The sequence below is a fragment of the Ciconia boyciana genome, chromosome 15 (assembly GCF_034638445.1).
Source record: "Ciconia boyciana chromosome 15, ASM3463844v1, whole genome shotgun sequence".
NCBI lineage: Eukaryota > Metazoa > Chordata > Aves > Ciconiiformes > Ciconiidae > Ciconia > Ciconia boyciana.
Genome location: NC_132948.1, coordinates 8,111,559 through 8,132,668, shown reverse-complemented (window position 1 = coordinate 8,132,668; position 21,110 = coordinate 8,111,559). Strand labels below are relative to the sequence as shown.

At 50.9% G+C, this 21,110-nt stretch overlaps 1 protein-coding gene across 5 annotated transcripts in view; it reads right to left on the bottom strand.

The window, feature by feature from the left end:
- Positions 1 to 5,338: 5,338 nt before the first annotated feature.
- SSH1 (slingshot protein phosphatase 1) overlaps positions 5,339 to 21,110 on the bottom strand; it is a 41,924-nt gene continuing 26,152 nt past the window's right edge. For 3 of the 5 annotated variants that reach the window (XM_072879875.1, XM_072879877.1, XM_072879876.1), the window contains 10 exons: positions 20,493 to 20,561; positions 19,991 to 20,056; positions 18,490 to 18,684; positions 18,155 to 18,248; positions 16,645 to 16,773; positions 15,040 to 15,086; positions 13,535 to 13,681; positions 12,634 to 12,834; positions 11,045 to 11,675; positions 5,339 to 10,573 (listed from right to left, as the gene is read on the bottom strand). In XM_072879875.1, coding sequence (XP_072735976.1) covers positions 9,302 to 10,573; positions 11,045 to 11,675; positions 12,634 to 12,834; positions 13,535 to 13,681; positions 15,040 to 15,086; positions 16,645 to 16,773; positions 18,155 to 18,248; positions 18,490 to 18,684; positions 19,991 to 20,056; positions 20,493 to 20,561 — 2,851 coding nt within the window. In that variant the 3' untranslated portion in view covers positions 5,339 to 9,301. Of the gene's footprint in view, positions 10,574 to 11,044; positions 11,676 to 12,633; positions 12,835 to 13,534; positions 13,682 to 15,039; positions 15,087 to 16,644; positions 16,774 to 18,154; positions 18,249 to 18,489; positions 18,685 to 19,990; positions 20,057 to 20,161; positions 20,333 to 20,359; positions 20,562 to 21,110 lie in introns of those variants that run through there. The other 2 variants (XM_072879879.1, XM_072879880.1) reach the window with 2 other exon arrangements.

The following is a 21,110-nucleotide window of genomic DNA, read 5'->3' as shown; positions in this document are numbered from 1 at the left end:
CCTGCCTGGCTTCCCTCCGATCTCGCTGCTTCCGGAGTGATTTACTGCCAGGTCATCTGCTGCGGCTCGTCTGGGCAGGATCACCTCCGTCAGCTCCTCCATGGGTTTCACGGAGAGCTTGGAAACCCGCATCCGTGCCCCTGGCACTCTTCCCTGCCTCCCTGCCCCGTGCCCGATGGACACAGAGCGTCTCCCCCAGCACTCCTTCCTTGGAAGCAGCACGCAGCCTTGGTCTGCGTCCCAGTGTTTTTGGGAGAGATACCGCCTGCACGGAGCACGCAGGGCAGAGACGGATCGGCTGGAATGATCTGCGGGAAAATGTTATTGCTAAGAGAATTGCTGTGACATAAAAAAGACTCCCCGAGATAAACAGAGAAGCCCAACAGCAGCCTCAGAAACAAGTTTCCCTTAGGAGACTCCAAAACATAACTTATCAAAAATCCCTGTTAATGCTTCGGGCATTTGTCTAAACAGCCCTCTGAGCAGAAAGTTCCTCCCTTTGGATAATCCTTCTGCCAAACAGGCTCCTGTAAACTCTCCGGAAGGAGGGGGAGCCGGAGGACGGGAGGGCTCTAATCCGTTTATACACAGCCGGGATGCCTGGCATTGCAGCGAGCCGCAGCGGCCGCCGTGGCTCCCACCCCAGCAGCTCTTCCCCAGTGCTTTGCCTTTTATGGTGCACGAGGTGCCAGCTGCCCGAGCCGGATCCGGGGAAGCATCCCGAGGCGGGATGCAGGAAAACACCTAGATGGGCCCTACAGAGATGCAGGCAGCAGCACAGCCTGTGCAGGCACCTCTGCGGGGCCGGGGCTGAGCCAGGACCTGCTTCCCGGCAGCGGCTGAGTTACCCCAACGTCAGCCCGAAGAGTTTGCAAACAGTCCCCAGCGACCTGCCCGCTGGCCCCAGGCTAAAGGCATCCCGCTGACGCTAAGCGGGGCTGGAAAATCCTGCCGGGGCCTCATCCAGAGCTCCCAGGGACCCCGGCAGCCCTCCGAGCACAGCTGACGCGCTCACGCAGGCTGCGTGGGCGATGCCTGGACCACGGTCTCTTGTGATGCCACCACCTCGTCCCCTGCTCCATGAGCTGGCTCAGGAGCGAGCGCTGGCCACCGACAAGGGGAAGGAGCGAGGGATGATGGTTATCCCAGCCCTTATCAGCCCGGGAGCCAGCCAGGCCCCCTCGCAGGGACAGTTTTTTATCAATGCACGTTGCAGAGCTGCTCTGCAGCGAGACAAAACACCATTTGTTACCACTGGAACTTGTAAATCCCTGCTGAGGTTGCCCAAAACAAACACAACCGCTTCCCAGCAGGACCGGGGCCGGTGGCCGGGCCCCCGAGCCGCGCCAGGAGCAGGCGATGCTCCCTGCTGATGCCGGCGGTGGGGGGGGACCTCGCAGCACTGATCCCGCCAGGTAGTGAAGTGCTGCAGCAAGATTTGCTGACAGTCGCATGAGTGACAAATTTTAAAGCCAAGTCACCTCTCTGTGGGATAAACTCGCCAGACTCAGGCATGCTTGACGTTGGCATGGTGACTTGATCAACAATTCGGGGCTCTTCCCCTTGAGCCAACGCCCTGGTCCCCCATGCCAAAGCCAAATACATTTTGGGTTTCTCACAAACTGTCGTGATTTAGAGATACCATCTTGGTTTTTTCGCTTGCCCTGCGTGGGGATCGTAGAGCCCAGGGCTGGTGTGGAAGCTGCACAGCTGGGTCATCGAACCTGGGTTTGTCCTGCCCTGCTCTGCAGCATTTTGCATCGCTTTCCTGCGAGCTGCTTATTAAACACTCGGGAAAGTCTGACACGGGAGCAACGCGGTTTCTGCTCCTGAACCATCTGCATAAAAGGAAATGGCAGCTGCAGCAATGTCGCCGCTGCCCCATCCTTCAAACCAGAGAGGAAGAGACTTTTAGGGAATATGCAACGCCCAGGGCAAGGGCCGAGGCCGGAGCAAACCCGACCGGCTCATCAGCTGCTCCCCAGCCGAGCAGCTCCCCTGGCCGAAGCAGCAGAGCTGCTGCTATCAGTACGAAATGCCTGTGTGTGTACGTGCATGCAGAGAGAGGACCTGCTGCTGCAGGTGCTCCAAACAGCCGCCTGTTTGCAATGGGAGAGGGAGCCCCACCGGCAGCGCAGCCCGGCCCGCGCCTGCTGCAGCCCTGCATCCCCTGCCCCTCCATCCATTGCAGGAACCAGCTCGTCTCACATCGGCAGCGCCGACTCTCAGCTTCTGCTTAGATTTATTTACATTTCTACCTCTTTGGAGGCCAGCATGGCTGTCCAGCCATGACCCAGCGTAAAGAGACACAGAGGCATCGCCCTGGGGCCGCAGGCAGCTGGAGACCCACTGCCGGAGCAGCGGCTTCTCCTCTTTCCTGCAGTAGGCTGCTGGTGTTGCAGTGCAGTAGTGGCCCTTTGTGTCCTTCCTGTTGCTTCTCTGTGCGCATCGCTTTGTTCACTAAAACCAGCCTCACTCACCTGCCAAATCTTACCTTTTCCCCCAACAGCATCCTTACCATATCTGCTCACCACCCCTGCGGCCACCCAACCCCAACGTGGAATTGGGAAATGCTGGTAGGCAACCATCCTCCTCCCATCAGGGGCAAAGAACGGAGTCAGAGCGTCCTCGAGGAGATCTGCTCCTTTCTGATTACCGCTCGGTAGCGCTTGAGGGCTCCTCCACCAGGCAGGTGAGGCGAGGGGCCCGGACGGACCTCGCGTCTTCCCACTGCCCCGGGTCCCAACCAGGAGGGCACCCGGTGCCAGGCTGGCCCCGCCATGATCTGCCCACGGAGGCTTCATGCTCAGGCATCTCCTTTCACCAGGGAGGCTATAAATAAACCCTCCGGATGGTCGCTGGAGAGAACTTGTGTTGCTCCAGATGTTGCCTGGGTTTGCCATAGCAACATCACAACAGGATGTAACATTCAGCCATAACAAGAACCGCTCCGTAAAGAACCAACTTTCAATCATAACAAGAATAAAAAAAGAGACACACAAACTCACCAGCAGTCACAGGGCACCCCCCGGCCGTTTCGCAGTCCTGTCTCGTGGTGCCTCTCTAACGTATAACCTCTTACACCCAACTCTCGAGATGCAAACCTGCAAACAGCTGCGGTGGGGAGATCTCCGTCTTTGGGAAGCCGAGATGAGCAGGGAGCATCATCTTGTGAATCAGGCAAGGGACGTGTGAATTAAATGAGCTAGTGGCAAACATCTGACTCCAAAATGGCATCGGCTAAAGGACAGACTCTGTCCCAGGGACCTCAAAAGCACACTACAGCGGGAAAGCTGTCTCCCCAAACCGGAGCTCTGGCCTGAGGGAGCCTCTGGGGCTCCCAGCTCAGCACAAGCTTCCCAGCTCTGCTGTGTCTCAGTGCTGGAGAGAGTTAACCCCAGGGCGTAAAAGCTGTACACACACACGCACACACTTGCTCCCGCTGTTTTCCTTCGCGTGTCATCATGTAAGCATGTCTGGGCAGCTCTCGGAAGGCCTTGACACAAAGCCGAGCGCTCTGTGCTGGGGCGACTGCCCGGGGTCTCCGTCCTCGATCAGGGGAGTGTCAGATGCCGGTTCCAGCTCCTGATGCTGCAGGTCCTGCAGCAGGTACCTGCCCACGCAGTGGCAGACCAGCTCAGCACCCTGCTCCCACATCTGGGAGAAGAGCCACATTTCCACCAGAGATGCTCTCAGGTGTAAGGAGAAGACCAAAACCCTCACAAACCCACCCCAGGGAGCCCAGGGCTCTGTCCTCCATCAGTTGCAGATTATTTTCCCGGCTGGTGAACTGCTGCCCACGCGTGAGTCCCTGCAAAGCTGTGAGCGCAGCCCAGAAATGTGCCGGTGACACAAAGCGGCATCAGCCAGCACGTGCCACACGTAGCTCCAGGTGACACTCAGCTGCCAGGTGAAAGGAAGATGTTCCCCAGCCCCTTGCCCTCACACAGCGTATTGCTGCACCCTTATCACATCGGAATCAAACCCAGCCTCTGCTAAAGCTGCAGCAGGACTTAAGTCACTTAATTCAGCCCCATGAGTTTGTGGCCTGAGCTCTGTGCGCGTGAGAGTTGGCAAATTAGTACCATGAAGTTAGCAGCAAGAGCCGGTTCCTGCCCAGGTCTGGCTGGCTGGACCGGCGAGAGGGCTGAGCTCCTCGGGGCAGCCGGGCTGAGTGCCGGGGCAGGGAGGGCAGGCAGTAAATCACGCTTTGCTGCACTCGACTGATAGGTGACAGACAGCTGCCAGCTCCAAGCCAAATCAACCCCAAAAAACCCTAAAAAGCAAATATTTCTGGTGGGGGTTAACGCCTTTTTGAGGCAATTAGCAAGTGTGCCAAAGCTGGAGAGCATCCCCAGCCTGCGCTTTGCTACCCTGCCAAGGTAAACACTGACATGTTCCTCCCTGAAGCAGCTTTGAGAGCGAGAACAATCCCAGGCAGTAACAAGACTCCTCGAAGGCACACGAGACAGATGCTCGCTGTTTGCCTTTAAAGGCAAAATTTGGTGAATGCCCGAGAAGGGCTGGTCCCACCTCGGGTGGATCGTGGGGCTGCAGCAGCATCGGCTCAGGCCAGAAGAGCCACATCCCAGGATTTAGCTCCTCAGCTTTCACACTGGGGATTTGCTCTTTGGAGGAGACTGTAGCCCAGGTCTGTGGGAATTCAAAAGCCCACGTCGCTGCGGTAGCACCAAGCCACTCTCCAAATAAGTACTTTTCCATGCGCCGTGCAGGGAGGGCTCAGCATGGCGCAGGCATCGCTTTCACACGCACCGTTCCGCTGCCAACATCCACTCGGTGCCGGGGAACAGGCGCCGAAACGCGAGCAGCTTCTCCTTAAACCCAGCCTGGGGTCTCTGAAAAGAGGCTAGGCAGAGAATTACAGGTATCAGTTCTACTCCTGCCTCCAGGAATTAAGCATATTTCTATTTAATTCCCTTTTTCCCTTAAAAAACCTGCAGGTGAGCCTGTGCCGCAGCTCAGGTGTGTTTCTGCAGCGCTCGCCGTCCCGGCAGGGCAGCTGAAACAGGCCCAGCGCTGCAGGGACACAACCGAGAGGGACAAAGGCATCTCCGGGTCTGGCCTTCAGGGGCGGCAGAAAACAGCCAGGACCCAAAAAAAGGGGAGCGCAGCCGGGACAGACGGGAAGAGATAACACGGGGCAGGGGACCACGGGAGCCGGGCGCGGCTGCTGCGCCGATGAGACGCAACCGTCGCCTCCTTTTCTTTCCGCCCCCGTGGGGCCTGTTCCCCACGGCCGGGCTGATCCTTCCCCACCTCCAAAAACGCTGCAAAGCTCATTTGTAAAAGGAAAACAAAAAAGTTTATTTTTCTCACAAGAAGCACATAAAATATACAGTACATTTTTACAAACAAAAGTAAAAAAAAAGTGCATTATGCGTCCCCTACCGCGAACGTACAGTACAAAAGATACTGCATATTTAAATATAAAACCAGAATTAAGAAATACCATGAAATAAAAGGAACGTTGTTATCATAGAGTACAGCAATGCACTGGAACAGCTACACGTTACTCACCCACCCCTCCTCTCCGGGTCCACGGTCATGGTCTAACCAGGACGGTCTCCACCTCCCAGGTCGGGAGCCGGCTCCCCAGCAGAGAGCGGGCAACGCCTGCCCGGGGGCGGCGGGACACGACCGAGCCAACCACCACCTTCACGGGAAGGACAACCAGGAGGACGACTATTGCTATCACACAGACCGACAAAGCCTGGACTGGAAATAAGGTGCCACTTTTGTGCATTTCGGGTTTTCTGGCAGAACGGGACTGGGTTTGGATTCACACCCAGCATTCCGCTGAGCAAAGCGCAGCCGGCCATCGATGGGACATCTCCCCGGACACCCCCCGTCCGCGTTTCTGCAGCAATGCATAGATAAATGGGGGCACTGGGAGCTGCAACGCAGCCCTTTGGTTTTGCCATATACAGAGCAGAAGGGAAGTGGTTAGCAGCGCTGAGCTCAGCGGGGCCGGGAGGTCGATATGCAGAAGTAGTAACGGTCTCACTGCCACCGGAAACACCAAAAGCACCAAAAAAAAGGAACAGCAAACAGCAGAGTTTAACAGCTCAGCATAAATACATAGTATTTGTAAACTATTATTAAGGCACTCAATTGTAAAAGAAAAATTACAATACGAGGGAGAGGACAATCACATCTACCTTCTCATGCAACAAATCTAATGAAATCTGCAAGCATCATAGGTTTGGCTACAAAAACCTTTGAAATGGCACACTAGTGCTTCTAGCGCATGTTGGCTTCGAGACCGACTCCCGCTAAACCGTGCCTCTATCCCGACAGAGTCACGACAACACAGCGACGGAGCCCCGAGCCCAATGAGCGAAGTGGTGGGGTTGGTCCACCGAGAGCCGAGTCCAAGCGACAGGCGGGGGAAGGCAGCCAGCGCTGAGCTACACCCCGGGAAAGCAGTGGTTTGTACACAGCAGAACTTGGCAGGCACTCACGAAAACAGGAAGGAAATATATATGTTCGCTTGCATCAGTTAACGGAATTTTTCTGAACTCATTCAAATCCCCCCCGCCCCCCGCCCCCCCTTTCCTTGGCTGGGCAGCAATGGGAAGGGTCTGCAGCGCTGAGAAAGGTGCCGGTGTAACATATAGCGGAGAAAAATAACCGTGCAAATGGCCCTTGCAAGCCGAGGCTGACGATCAAACTGCGCTGGGACCAAACCTGAGCGCAGCGCGGCGAGGCAGAGGCTCGCCGGGCAGGGGGCACAAAGGCCTTCCCAGGCAGCTGCTCCGAGCCCTGCGGGCATCCAACAGCCCCGGGGCCTCCTGTGTGCCCCCACTGCCTGCCCCCTCTCGTAAAGCAGACTCTGGGTGTAAACAAGGATAGTAACTGGATTGCAACCAATATAGGAAATGTAGCGCAGATCTGGAGTTGCACATGCACCCACAGTACGCCGACATTGGGTAGAGGGTATTTCGGGCCTATTCTGAACATGACCCAACGTTTTCTCAGCCCTAAATAGCAAAAGCTTGTGCACATTTTCCAGGGTCCCCTCACGCAGCAGATTTGCTTCAAACCAGCTTTCACGGGTGAAACAGGAAGTGTGCCTTAAGCTAAAAATGTACATCAAATTGAAGACTCTTTAAGGAGGGACATTCATTTACTGATTGCCAGTCCCTACAATTCCTCACACTGTTAATATAAAAATGTGGGGTCTTATGCTTAAAGAAAAAAAAGGTAAACTCTGGGCATTTAGGACAGTAAAACATGCGGCTCCCTTTCTCAAGACAGTGGATTTTTGATTAATACAGACTCTGAGAATGATTGCTTGCAGCCCTGCTCTCTCCCCCACCTCAAGGAGGGGATTTTTAAAAATGGCTTTCGATGGAGATCTTAAAACGTAGGAGAGCTCGCACTCACAGCCTGGCTGCTAAACGAGCAAATCCATCCATTTGCCATCACTGACCTCTGAGGTCTGTTCTGATCCCTGGGGTCTGTTCTGACCCCCAAGCCTGCTTCAAAATATCACCCTGAAGGCACAAGCAGCCAGCACGGTTCCAGATGGGACTCGGAGAGCACCAAGGTTTGGAGCATGTCCCCTACACGCTTCTCAGGCTCTTCCCTCCTGACTTGGCCAGCGCATCTCGCACAGAGCGGTTCTTGCCCTGGCTGGCTGCCTGAAATAGTCTGAGAAAATGTACATTTCATATAGCATCGGTGAACGGCTGCGTTTCAAGCATCTCCCACAGCAGGGCAGCAAGAGGAGGAGCACATGGTAACACTGGTCTGAGATCGGTCCCTGAGAGCCAGCCTCTGGCGTGGGAAGGGACGGCTTCCACGGCTACGATTGCTGCAGAGCGTGCAGCACCGTGGGCACCTCGCCGAGGGAGAGCAGGGGCAGCCCCCGGTGTCCTCCCTCCTGCTTTCCTCCGAAAGGAGATCTCACCCACGCCTTCAATGTCCCTCTCTCTTTGGAGTGAGCCCGTATTTCTGTTTGACTGCTTGCCCCAAAGGATGCACCCCTCCTGCCGAGAGCACAATTTACGCCTCTGTCACCCCTGGCAGGAGGCTGGTGCAGCCCTGCAAGAGCTGGGACACGTACACCCCGGCTCCCTGCTCTGGGGCCACCCAGCCTCCTGACACCCAGCATAAATAACCCCTCGGGCTTCGTCAACAGCTTCCCAGGCTGCCGGCAAACCAAGGACGTAGGAACCGTTCTACCAAAACCAACAGCAATAATCAGAAAAGACACCCGCTCCCCTATTGCCTACTGGGATTTTGAATGCGTGGGACACGAGGAGAGCCGTCCCTCCTCGGCCATCTCGCCAGCACGGTGTGCCACCAACAGCCCGATGAAGAAGGGTCCCCAACACAGGATCCACGACACTGACACAGCAATACACAAAGCTTCACTAGGGTCCACGGTCACTTACTGGCCAGGCTCGTCATTAGTACTGGGACATCACAAACCACAACGACAGCAAAAACACCCAAAGAACAAGACGCCTCTCCACGGGAGCGTAAGCCTGCGACAGCGACACAGGTTGGGTGTCACTCCGGCACCGACATGAGACTATGACAATTCACCCGGTCACACAGCGAGGACGGACTAACGCCAGCAGGTCACACAGTCAACACGAACACAGCTCGATACTCCTTCACTTCACAGCTAGGTCACTCGGTGCGGTAAAGCCTCTGTCTCCATACTCCTCCAGGCCTTTACAGTTAACATTAAGGGAATACCTTCAAACAACGGTAAGTATTGTGGGAAAAGCCTTTTTAAAAGAAGACAAAACAACAAACCAAGACTAAAAGTCAGCAAGAACAGAGGTAGTGTTCATGTCACCATTTTAAGGACTTTTCCACAAGCACCCTGTTTTAACTAGAGACTTGTATTTGTTCTGTAAAAAAAAAGTAATGACTAATTATTTTGTTGAGTCTTTGAAACAGAATATTTCAGCATTTTATATATATAGATAGATAGATAAATAGATACAAATATCTATCTATATATACACACACACAAAACCACATTATTATACTTGGCAAACAGTACTAGAAATAGCATCCTGCAGGACAACAGGCAATTCACACACAAAGTCCTCTTCTAAGCCATGCAATACATTTTATTTTCCCTTGTGCCATTCACCATGACCCATTATGTTTTCTTTCTCCCCACTTAGGGCACAAGGAGGGGAAGAAGAGGTGGCATCAGATGAACTACTGCAAGTCAGATGATAAAACTGCATTGGTGCAGTGAATAAATGCCATAAAAACCCCCAAATCCACCCCCTTCCTCCCCCCACAGAAGGCATCAACTTTTGCCCATCCAAAGCGTGTTCTTCAAGTTTCCGACCGCTGGCTTCGCTGCCAGTTTGGAGGTGACGTCTGCACTCCTCAGCGTGGATTGTGGCTCACAGAGCACGGAAGACTCGCTTGAAACGGCCTCTTTTGAGTCCGTTATGGTTGACACATCCATGTCACTTGATAAGTCCTCAGAGGACAAGTTAAGACACCCTAGCTTGGCGAGAGAATTGGACCTTTTCAGAGGAGAAGACACAGTCAAGCCAGCCAGCCGCAGCCTGGTCTCAATTTCCTGAGTTCGCTGCTTCACCAGGCCGGGCTTGCCCCGCACGCTGTGGATGCTGTCGCTGCTGGAGCTACGCGTCAGGTTGGAGCTCCGGGAGGAGGAGGGAGTGTAGCAGATGGTCTTCAGGAAGTCCTTGGTGAAACTGCTCGTGTGCTCCAACCGACACATGACAGGCGTGGAGGTTTTCTGAGAGATCCCCTCCAAGACACGTTTCACCTCTAACTTCTCCACATCATTTTCTGCATCTTCGGGTATTAACGGTGCTGGTCCCAGAAGAGGTAGGAGGCCGTGATGTGAAAACAAATCCTCGCTTTCCTCCACAATGCTGGAGTCAACTCTGCTCAGGGGGCTCTCTCTGAGCAGCGACGAGGCGTCCGAGGGCAGGCTTTTCAACCGCTCCAGCTCTTTGGTGTGTTTCCTAACCAAGCCTGCTTTCTGCAGCTGAATAAGAGACTCCTGATGCTGCATCAAGTAACTGTTTGCACTTGGCTTTTCCAAGTCTTTGCTGAACAACAAGTACTTCAGATCCTTGGTAGGTTTGCTCTCTTTTCTGGCTAGAGACTGTTCTTTTACCACTTCTGCGTTAAGGAGGTTCTTGTCACAGTGTGAGTTTCTCCTGGGCAGCAGAGTTTTGACTGGGGTTTTTGGTGCGTCTTTTCCTTTCTCCAAAATGCTGCAGTGTTGATCAAGTGATTTGCAAGTGCCAGCCTCCAAAGTACCAGTTCCTGCCGACAGAGGAAGGGGAGCCTCGTTATTTTTAGTTCTGATTCCTTCCTCTGAGTGTGCCTTGCTGGGCAGGTGGTCCGCCAAGTTGGAATTGATGTGGGAGAGGAGGGCTGGTTGCGTGCAGATGGTGGTGCTGCGACGCGCAGTGCTGGGGTTTTCGCACTGCTCCCCAAAGGAGTCAGGAGACAAACTGGCCGAGGAATACATGCAGTCAGTGCAAGACTGATAGGAAGGCTTGACCTTACTGAGGATCCCAAATACGGCATCGTGCTGCAAAAAAGAAAACAGGTACAGATGAATGTGCACAGAACAGGACATCAGCAAGCAGCAGAGACACACACAGACCACAAGGTATATTTACAGCCAAGCAGATTTGAAACAAAGCCCATTTCCAGTTCTCTTAAGGCCCTGCAGCAGGAACAAAAGCCACGTACTTTCTCAGCAGACAGTATCTTCAATGGAAGAATACCTACCGTTTGGTACCAAGCGATGGTCATGCAAGCAAGTTGCCCAAAGCAGTTTATAGGGCACTCACATGTGTGCGCTTTCTCTCTGGCATCTAAATCCATAGCTTGGGCAAGCAAAGCCATGTTCAGAAGCACTTCGAAAAGGAAGAAGCTCATCATGGAATGAAAGGCTTTATCCAAGTCAAATGAAACTGTGCTATGAAGATGAGAAGAGCAGTTTCACTTGCAGTAGAGTCAGCCATGCTAACCACCTACATTTCAACTCCATACGCACCTCAAAATCCTCTGGGCAACTCCTTTTGCTGTTGTTGTTATTCAAGTTCTCTCTATTAAGCCTGCTCTCCTCCTTGTGCATGGACAAACGCCGCTTCCACTTCTCCATCGGATTTTCCTCCCTGACACCGTCCTCCCCTGGGTCCCCAGGGCCCAGCACTACCCTCCCCTTCCGGGGGCTGAAGTCCAGTTTCTTCTTCACCTCCTTCTCGCTGAAACTGCCCAGCTCTGCCAGCGACTCCGCCGTCTCCAGGGCTTTCGCCATCTCCAGCAGCCTCCCCTCTGAAGGCACAGACGGAGGCTGTCCCACCAGTGAGGCAGTGCGCTCCGCAAGCGCATCCCGCTCCAGCTCCTCCACGTGGAAAAAGCCCTCCCTGTCACCAGGGATCTTGTTCTCCAGCAGCGTGTCCGAGAGGCGACGGAAGCAGTAATTAAACCCCACGGACACTTCTGTGCCAGCGCGGTTGTCCAGGAACGCTGACTGTGAAGGTGTGTCCAGGTCAGCCAGGCGGTTTTCTAGGTCGATGTCTAAGCTCTCGAGCAAGAAGTCATCCGACCCCGTGGTGCCGTCTGCGTTCTGGGGTAGGTTGCTCTCTGCCTGCTGCTTCCACAGCTTATTGTGGCGCTGCTTGCTGGGGGAAAGGACAAAGACACAAGTGACTACCGTTGAACTGTAGGATGCTCAGTTCCAGGAATGTCTCTCCCTCTCCACATCCCAGAACCAAAAGGCTGACCGCTGGGTCCAGCCCTGCAGTCCCACTTGGACAAAACCAGCTCTAGCATCAGGATTTTGTGCCTCCCACCTGCCCACTCCAGAGTCTCTTTGACCCAGCAGACTCACAGCAGTGCCCTGCACTGCACCCATGATGGGAACAGCCCTTGGGAGGAATCCCTCAGGGCGGAGGGACACAGAGCCCTCTGTCAGAGCCAAACACTCTGAACCAACATCTCTGCACGTCTCATGGCACAGCTCCTGCTGAACCAGAGTGAAAAAAATCTTCCTCCTCTTCGCCCAGTAGAGCAGCGGCCAAGCGGAGCATGCAGAAACCCTTATTAGATACTACAGCGCTTGCAATGACAAAGACTTGTGATTGGCATGGTCACCCAGAACTGCAAATGATTTGCCTCCAACACTGCCTGAGTTCAGTTCTGCCTCATAAAACAAGAACAATGTTTTGCTGAACAGTACTGGCTGCTGAGAAATACGAACATGCTTCCCAAGCACAGAGAAACCCTCTCTGAATTAAACCAGAGCAGATCTCCCTAGAAGACAGCTAATTTCCATCCAGGGAGGCCTGGCATAGGAAAGGGTTAGAAAAACACAATTAGCCCAAGCTTCTGCATCTGCCCTTCTAAAGGGGACCCTTCTGGATGGCGGTCTGGCCTTCAGACTACAGCACCACACACACTCTGCCAGTGTCTCTGAGCATGGCACATGTGTGCAAGACATTGGCAGAAGAACCTATTGCCTGAACAGAACTCCACGGAAATTGATGAATATTTTGTCATACAAAAACACGAGAGGTGTTGCCTACTATTAGCTCCTTTTATTTCCTGCAAGTCACCTTTCCATTTATCCTGTCACCTTACCTCGCATCTAAAATGCCTTCGTATTCCAAAAGCTGTCTCATGAAGCCTGCATTTGGTCTTGCAATGCTGCGTTTTTGCTTCACATAATTATAGGCCTTTTCCAGTGACCAGCCAAATTCCTTCATTGCATAAGCTATAACAGTAGATGCTGACCGGCTCACACCCATTTTGCAGTGCACCAGGCACTTGGAGTGATTCTTCCTGCAGAAGGGCAAACAGGAAAATATGTCTCATCTTTCTGGTTACGGTATCTGCTGTTACCATTTTACACAGTGGAGGGACAGTACTTTGTCCTCCTGACCACCTCAACACCACGGCTCAGTAGGCGAGAAACGTTTTGGACTCAGTGGGCCACAAGAAGAATCTCTCTCCAGAAAAGTCAGGAGTTAGAGAAGGGCAGCTTCAATCATGCTGCCATTTCAGAGACCACCATGAAGCCTCCTGCCTGCCTGAGTCTTTGGATTCAGGGATAAGCAGGAACAACCTGAGTGTAAAAGCCCAGCAGAGTTTGATGGGCTCTGTCACCATTGCTTGTCTGCAGAGACAGCTGGGGCTAGTGCAACACAGACATGTGCTGGAGTATTTCCAGAACTTCTTGAGAAGAGGAAATGTCCTCGTTTCCTTTTGGAACCAAAACAAAATAATAATAATAAAAAACATCACAGGCTAGGAACAGGTTAATGCCAGTACAGGAAGAGACAAGGTACGGGGAAGTTCCAGGAACACAGAAAACTCCTGGCAAAAGCAGTAATGCAAAAGCCCTGTTGCCTCCTTCGGTGGTGGTGTGGCTTCAGGGAGGGCCCAGCTCCACGCTGGATGAAACCCGCAGGGCACGCTGCGCTGTCAGACCCCATGGCTTGGACGTGCTCTCACACTGAGTCACATCTCCCAGCCCACTTACTTGGCCTTATTTATAAAGTGGTACGCCTCATTCCAGTGAGCCAGGAGGTCTGTTGTCTCCTCGTCATACACTCGGATATTGTGATATGCGAACAAACCGGGGAAAAAATTATCAATTTCCCTGGTCACATTCAAAATGTAGTCAATGCTGCGGAGAATGACAAGAAAAATAAAGCTGAACTGCCATGGTCATGAAAGGGAACTGACACACACTGTGAAGTCCATGAAATCTGACACAACACAAACTGTAAGATTTTTATCTACAGCCCTAATCCCGAACCCCTGGGACACCCGGTGACACAGGTGATGCACATGACGTGCAGGGCCTGCCCATTCACCCATCTCTCACCACTGGCATATCCCATTCAAAGTGTCAGGACCTTGGGCATAGGAGGGAGAAGTTTATTTTATCCCATCTGTCGAGGCTTTGTAACCTCATCAGAAACTCCTCACTGTGTGCCACACACAGCTTCTGGGACGCTCAAAGAAGAAAAGTGCATCAGCTGCAACTGATTCATTTGGGCAAGAGCTGGGAACAGACCCCAGGAATCACAATTTTCAACTGCAGGCTTTAGCTGCAAAACCATCCTTTTCTCTTCTTTCTGACCAAAAATATGAAATGAGAGTCACATGGTATCTCTTGATTCCTGCCAAATATTACAGCAGGGACTACAATGTACCCGGGGAGAACGAATGCCCATATTGATTTATTATCTCCTATCATTCACACAAATCCAGGACACAGGATATTTGTTTCAGAATTTGTCCAGCTTTGACTTTTAGACACTGCATGTCAAGATGCCTTCCCCATAGATCAAAAGTATCAACGAGCTGGTTGATTACTTGTTCAAAGATGTTCAGACATCTGTTCCCACGGACTCCAAATTAAACATTTTTAGTCATGCTGTTGAGCAATATTTTTCAGTTTCTCACATCAGGGTTGGTGTATGCCTTGGGCAAGCAGCAAATATTTATATGCAAAATTCACACTCGTCCAAAAAGCGTGAAAGTAAATCAAGCCAAGAAGTGGTGCGGTGATGAGAACGTGGTGAAAGACAGCCCTACAGCTGCCTGTCTGGGCAGGTGAGATGGAGATTGCTCATCCACAGGAAGTTCTGCTCCATTTAGATAGAGCTTTTTCCTAAGCTTAGCGCTGTAATATTTGCTCTTCTGCAGCCTGCAGGAATTCACACCCGACACAACAATATGTATGGCCATTTCACACTCGGCTGCTACACATAGGGGGGGTTCAGAGATCTTGATGTACTTCACAAACGAGAAGTTTTGTTATTTCCACTCTACACGTGATTGATAGAAATGACGTAGGAAAGATTTCTCGACCAAGGTCTTGACAGTAAGTTACCCACATCACTGGGAATGGGCCCAAAATCATCCCTACAGTCCACAAACATCATCTGACATCTCAAGAGACCTGAATGTACGTTAAAGGCAAATGACTGGAGGTTTCAGAGTCTAAGGCTGGTGCTTGAAAGGTGCAGTACTCACCCCGAGCCCTGCAGCTCCTCGAGGTTGGAGGCGTTCCACTCGGACCCCTGTAACAGCCACAAAACACACATTTCAAAGGAGGCCAAGAGCCTCCCTTTTTCCTAAGGTTCTGCAATGCCCCAGCCTCAGCAACCTTCCTTAGCTGCCAACTGAAACGTTGGTAATAGCCTCTGAAACAGGAATACGGCACTAGGGCAGCCAGCACTGCGGCTCAGCACAGACGTCCTGTCCTGAACAGGCAAGGGACCTCCTGAAGGAGGGAACAAGAGCATTACGTCCTCACCTAAGGAGTTAGTTCTAGGCCAGCGTGTGACTGAGCACATCCCAAATCACTGCCCCCTGCCGCTCTGGATTTTTAAACACAGAGATAAATAGTGCAGGGAAAGAAAATGATTATGTGTGGCATGACTGGGATCACAGGTATACGAGAAGTGAGGCAAATCCTGAAAGTTATGGGTGTGGTTACACCTGGAATCCCCCCCATACCTGCAAAACAGAAAGCTAAAAAGGGTTTAAAAAGCAGGTTTTGCCCTCAAAGATGAGCACTTCCTCTGACTCTCCCCCAAAAAGAAAAAAGACCCCAGCATAACGGGCACCAATGTGTTCATCTCAGGCAAGTCTTTGTTCCGCATGGCAGTGCCTGGTTTTGCTTGGAGTACCATCTAGTGGCAAAAGATTAGATGAAACACACACCGTTCTCTGCTTCTGCACAAGCTGGAACAGCACATGAACGTGCTGGGTTTGGCTGGGATAGAGTTAATTTTCTTCACAGTAGCTGGTATAGGGCTGTGTTTTGGATCTGTGCTGGAAACAGTGTTGATAACCCAGGGATGTTTTCGTTCCTGCTGAGCAGTGCTTACACAGAGTCAAGGCCTTTTCTGCTCCTCAGTCCACCAGTGAGTGGGCTGGGGGTGCACAAGGAGCTGGGAGGGGACACGGCTGGGACAGCTGACCCCAGCTGCCCAAAGGGCTATCCCACACCATATGGCCTCATGCTCAGCACATACAGCTGGGGAAGAAGGAAGGGGGGACGTTCGGAGTGATGGCGTTTGTCTTCCCGAGTCACCATTACGCGTGATGGAGCCCTGCTGTCCTGGAGATGGCTGAACACCCGCCTGCCCATGGGCAGTGGTGAATGAATTCCTTGTTTTGCTTTGCTTGCGTGTGTGGCTTTTGCTTTCCCTATTAAACTGTCTTTATCTCAACCCTCGAGTTTTCTCACTTTTACCCTTCCGATTCTCTCCCCCTTCCCAGCGGGGGGGAGTGAGCGAGCAGCTGGGTGGGGCTTAGTTGCCGGCTGGGGTTAAACCACGACACCATGGTACGTCCTGAAAAAGGATTGACCTGCCAGGAAAGAACCATTATATCAAGTCCCAGAAACAAGAACACAGCTAGAAAAAAGGGCTTCCCTACTGCAGACTTTTACAAGCCATATGGGTCCTGGAGTAAAGTCTGCACAAAGAGCAGGATAGCGGGCTGTACCTCTTGCTCATGCTGCACAAGTCAGCCTTGACACCAAATCCAGCTTCCCCTGAGCCCAGTGACTTGCCAGATCACTCCCACTGAGCCTCCTGCTATTCCGGAACGCCTAACATAGCAGCTTACCAGATATAAATGATCAAAAATCAGAGATGGTTTGTCCATCTGACCCAGGATAAGCAGCATTTCATTGTCTATAAATTCCTTGAATTCCTTCAAGTTGCAATTCATGTGTTTCTCCAGCTCATTTCGTATCTGCAGAGAAGAAAATAAAGGATGCCACCTAGAATCATGTCTGTTCAATAGAAACATTTGTTGGCACTCCTCTGCAAAACACTTTTTCTGTACTTCATTAAAAACAGCAAGAGGGATTCGACCTTTTGGAGACAAGAAATCTCACTACGTGGCATCTCTCCAAGTATCCTACGCCCCCAGATTTAAGATCTGTAAATAAAGCTTCAGATAACATCTGAGTACAGAAAACATATTTTGGGGTACCTGCTTCTTAAAAATAATTCGAGAGAGAAAAAACAAGAGCTTGGAGAGCAGCTAACAAATAAACGTGAAATCCATTAGAAGCAAGGAGTGAATAATGGCAGCAGCATTGGTGAAGAGAGATTTTCAGGTTTCAGATTTCCCTTTTTAAAATGCCAGGGCACAGACATACAGTCCTCTTACTGCACCTCAGCTTCAGGAAGGTGCAGTGCAAAGCAGCACAACTTTGTTTAACCCACTATGGAAAACGGCTGCAGCAAAATCAAAGCATCTTGACTGCACCAAGCATTAAGAACACGTACACAGACAGACGAGTTCTCAGCTTACGCCTACAACTTGTAACAGTGCTGTTACACAAGAGCGTCTCCGAAACCTTCAGCGCTAAGCTTTAGGAAGGAAAGCCCTGCATGTTAATAGCCTCCCTTGAAAAACAAACAAAAACCCAACCCAAAAAGAACTATTACCATTTGCTCTGAATATGTCTGCACTGCGGCTAGACGTATTTACAGTAGCCTGTAGGATGGATCCAAACTAGCTTTAGCCTTGACTTGTGATCTTCCATCCATAAACTCACTAGCAAAATGTTGTCTACAAGCCCCTCTGACATTTGCTCAGGAACAAAGAAAATAAAACCTTAAAATGAAGCTGACAAGGAGAAAGGAAGGTATATACTTTGCTCTGCACCGCCCATGAGCAAGTGAAGATCAGGACGCGCATCTAACACAAGGACGCGCCTCAAGCCACCAACTGCATCTTTTGAGTGGTGCCTTTGCTTGCATAATTCACAGGGATACACTGAGGAATAAGTGGCTGCAGATTCATTGCTTGGACATGCCTACATGTGCTACAACCAAGTGTAATGCAGGCATCACCTCCGATGCCACTCTGTTGGCAAAGAACCAGGCACTATGCGTTGAAAGTCACACACTTGTTACTAAGGTCTTGAAAAATGCACTCGGATGTTGGTATTACTCCGATTTCCCTGCTGGAGAAACAGAGGTATAGCAAAGCCAAAGAGCAGAGCCTTTATGTAACAGTTCTAAACACACATTCAAAAGCCAGTGACACCTAGTCATATGCTGTCTCCTCATGAGTGCAGCACTCTCTGGAAAAGGAGTCTAGCAGGATTCTTTATCTTTACCTCCTTAGAAGTCACATTTTCCAGGTCTTTGCTCATCATGATGCTCCGGAGTTTGGCTTTAATGAGCCGTTCTGTTCGTTCCCTTTCAGTTGGCCTGAAAAGGAAAAGGAGGGGATGTCTCCAAGCTGGCAGTAACATACGGTGCAACTCATACAGTACAGAGGAGTGGTGGTAAAGACTTGTATTAAAAGCAATTTTTATGAGAATAATGGAAGAAAAACATTTGAAGTCATTTACGAAAAGAAAGGAATTGAACCACTGGAGGAAGAAAAGGGAGAAGGGAAGATTTCTCTCATGAGCCAAGCCAACTTTTTTAAATAAAATTCAGAACTGACTTGTCAACAAACAGGGCTGGAGAGTCGGGGCGGGTGGACTCCAGGTCCTGCATCGCATTCCACTCATTGATGCAGCTCTGGTCGGAGCTGATGCAGCTTTCGTAGTATGTGGCCCAGACCAAGGCCATCCCACCTGGGAAGTAGTTGTACCTTCTTGCAACTTCGCAGGCTTTATGGAGGATCTGTAAAGCAGACCTGCAAGTTTGGAGAACAAATTTGTGCAGATGTGAGCAGCAGGAACAGACAGAGCAGGATCTGAGAGATTTTCACAGAGAAAAATTATTTTCAGCATTGTTTGTTGCAGTTTGCTTTTTGAGAGCTGCAGATTTATCATATCAGAGTTCAGAGAGGGCACAAACTGCACCTTGGAGGCTTTCTCAAGAGCCGGTCCAAGGCAGAGGCTGAAATCTTCTCCTGATTAGCAGGCAAGTACAAGGCACAAGTTGCTCTGGGATCTAATCATTAGCTAACTTGTAAAGCCAGACCAAAGAAAAATAAAAGAACATGGACAATTTTCAAACCACCTTCAGCAAGGAGTCAAATGCATATTTACCAGCATTCTTGGCCCCTGACATGCTCCAGGGACAAGGCCCAGATTGGGTCATTTGTTTTTGCAAATTCTAGCATTACTTTTTCCTTCCTTCCCTCCTCTTTTTTTTTTTTTTTTAAGGCTCTACTCCGAAGATGTCATTGTACTGAATACATTAACCACATCTAAGGTTGCCAACAGGAGGGGCCGAGTTCAAAAATGACAGGAACAAGAGTTTCGTTTGTTTCTGTACCAAAACATCCCTAGCACGACATCCTTCTTTACATCTGTATCTTTTCCCTATCAGATGCTGCAAGGACAGGGATCTCTCAAGGCTCCAACAGGAGCCAGCAAACTGCCCAGGCCAAAAGAGACGCATTTGTTCTGTGTGGGGCTGAGTAGCAGCCTCTTCAAGGAGGAATTTGCTGGCAGAGCTGCTGCTGATTCAGCCACCTCTGCTTCAGTGTTTTGGAATCCCTGCACATGGGAGGGGTGACAGGAGCTGAAAGGTGAACAGGCACCCGGGGCGGCACGGCAAGTTTCCGCGCAGCAGGAACCCCAGCCCGGCCCCAGTAATGAGGCAGAACACGGCGAATGCCATCAGATTGGCAATGGGTCCCGAGACTCCTCCTTCAGCCAGTTAGAAAAATATGCAGAGAGAGGAAAGACTGGGTTTGCAGCCTGATGAATTCAAGTTGGTCTTTCATATTTATTCATCTCACTAGTGCCATTTCCCTTATATTGAAGGGCGCATAGCTGCTCTGAACAGAAGCAGAAGATCCTGTTTTCGGATCAGTATTCTCACAGTCCCTTTGTAGTACTGCTACCTGCTGACACAGGGAAGCAGCATCTCTGCTGCAGCTCACTAAATACCAATTATGGAGAACGCTAAAATGCAGTTTGTATATTTGTTTTTAATTTATTCACAGAAATGACAGTCTCTTTCTCAATAAAGCTAATTAACACACATACCACATGGCTTGCACCGACACTGGCTTGAAGATGTGCATTCTCCCTGCAGTACTCACGCTGAAGCCACTAACAGAGAGGAAAAAAAAAAAAAACAGTCAGAAACTGCTCTTCTCTGCATCACAAGCTGCACTCTACAAACAGCTACTGCAAGGCAGCTATAGGGGCACTCACAGTCAAAAAGAATCAGGGATGAGAATTTGTATCACCGATTTTCCAACATCCTCCCAAATAAGAATGGCAAGCGGACACCCTTCCCAGTGCAGGCTGCCAGGAATGGGAGCTCCACCCCTCGAGTGAGATTTCAGAGAACATTCACTGGGTATCACAGGTTCCACCGAGCAGTTTGAGGGCAGCAAGACAAAAACTCACTGTCTGAATAAGAGGACTGCAGCCATGAATCCAAAACTGGAACTTCATTTGCAAGGTGACGGAGAATCTCTCCTAGAGCAGCCCCCAAGTAGGGAAGGACATTCACATTTATCCTTTTAATGTGGTTTCTTACCCATCACCGTCAAGATGGATTTTAGTATCACTCCACAGACGAAGAACCATTCCTATAGTGCAGCTTTTACTGGAAGAGAGATTGTTATACAGGATGTTAAATATAGGCCACAATGCGGTCACGCCAATATCCTAAATTATTAATACTCTTTAATTTTTAAAATCCTCGAGTCTTGCTCTAGTAATTCCTAGTAATATCTTAGGCCATCAAATGCATAACACACAAGGAGACCAGCAGCTGATGTCTAAAGGTCTACTCTGATATTAGCATGCCGATTGCTCTACAGGGCTGGAGAAACATCACAGAAGCAAGAATCAAAATTACCAGCTCTTCTCTCCCCCTCCAGAGCCTGCCAGAAAGCACTGCAGTATTTGCCCCATCATCTTTCCTGCTCTCCCACCCTCACAGCTCAGTGCAAGGTAGCTCCCTAACAGGACATAAAAGCAGATCACAGCGATCTGGCTGCAGAGATTCAGCTCACTAAAGCGAGGCAGAAAGCAAGCTTTGGTAGGTGGCAGAGCAGCCGCCTGCCCTTTCCAAAGAGGACCCAAGGGGCCTTTCAAGGACTGCATGTTCGATTTTCACTTCACCACTCTGGCTGGTAGAAAAGACAAACGG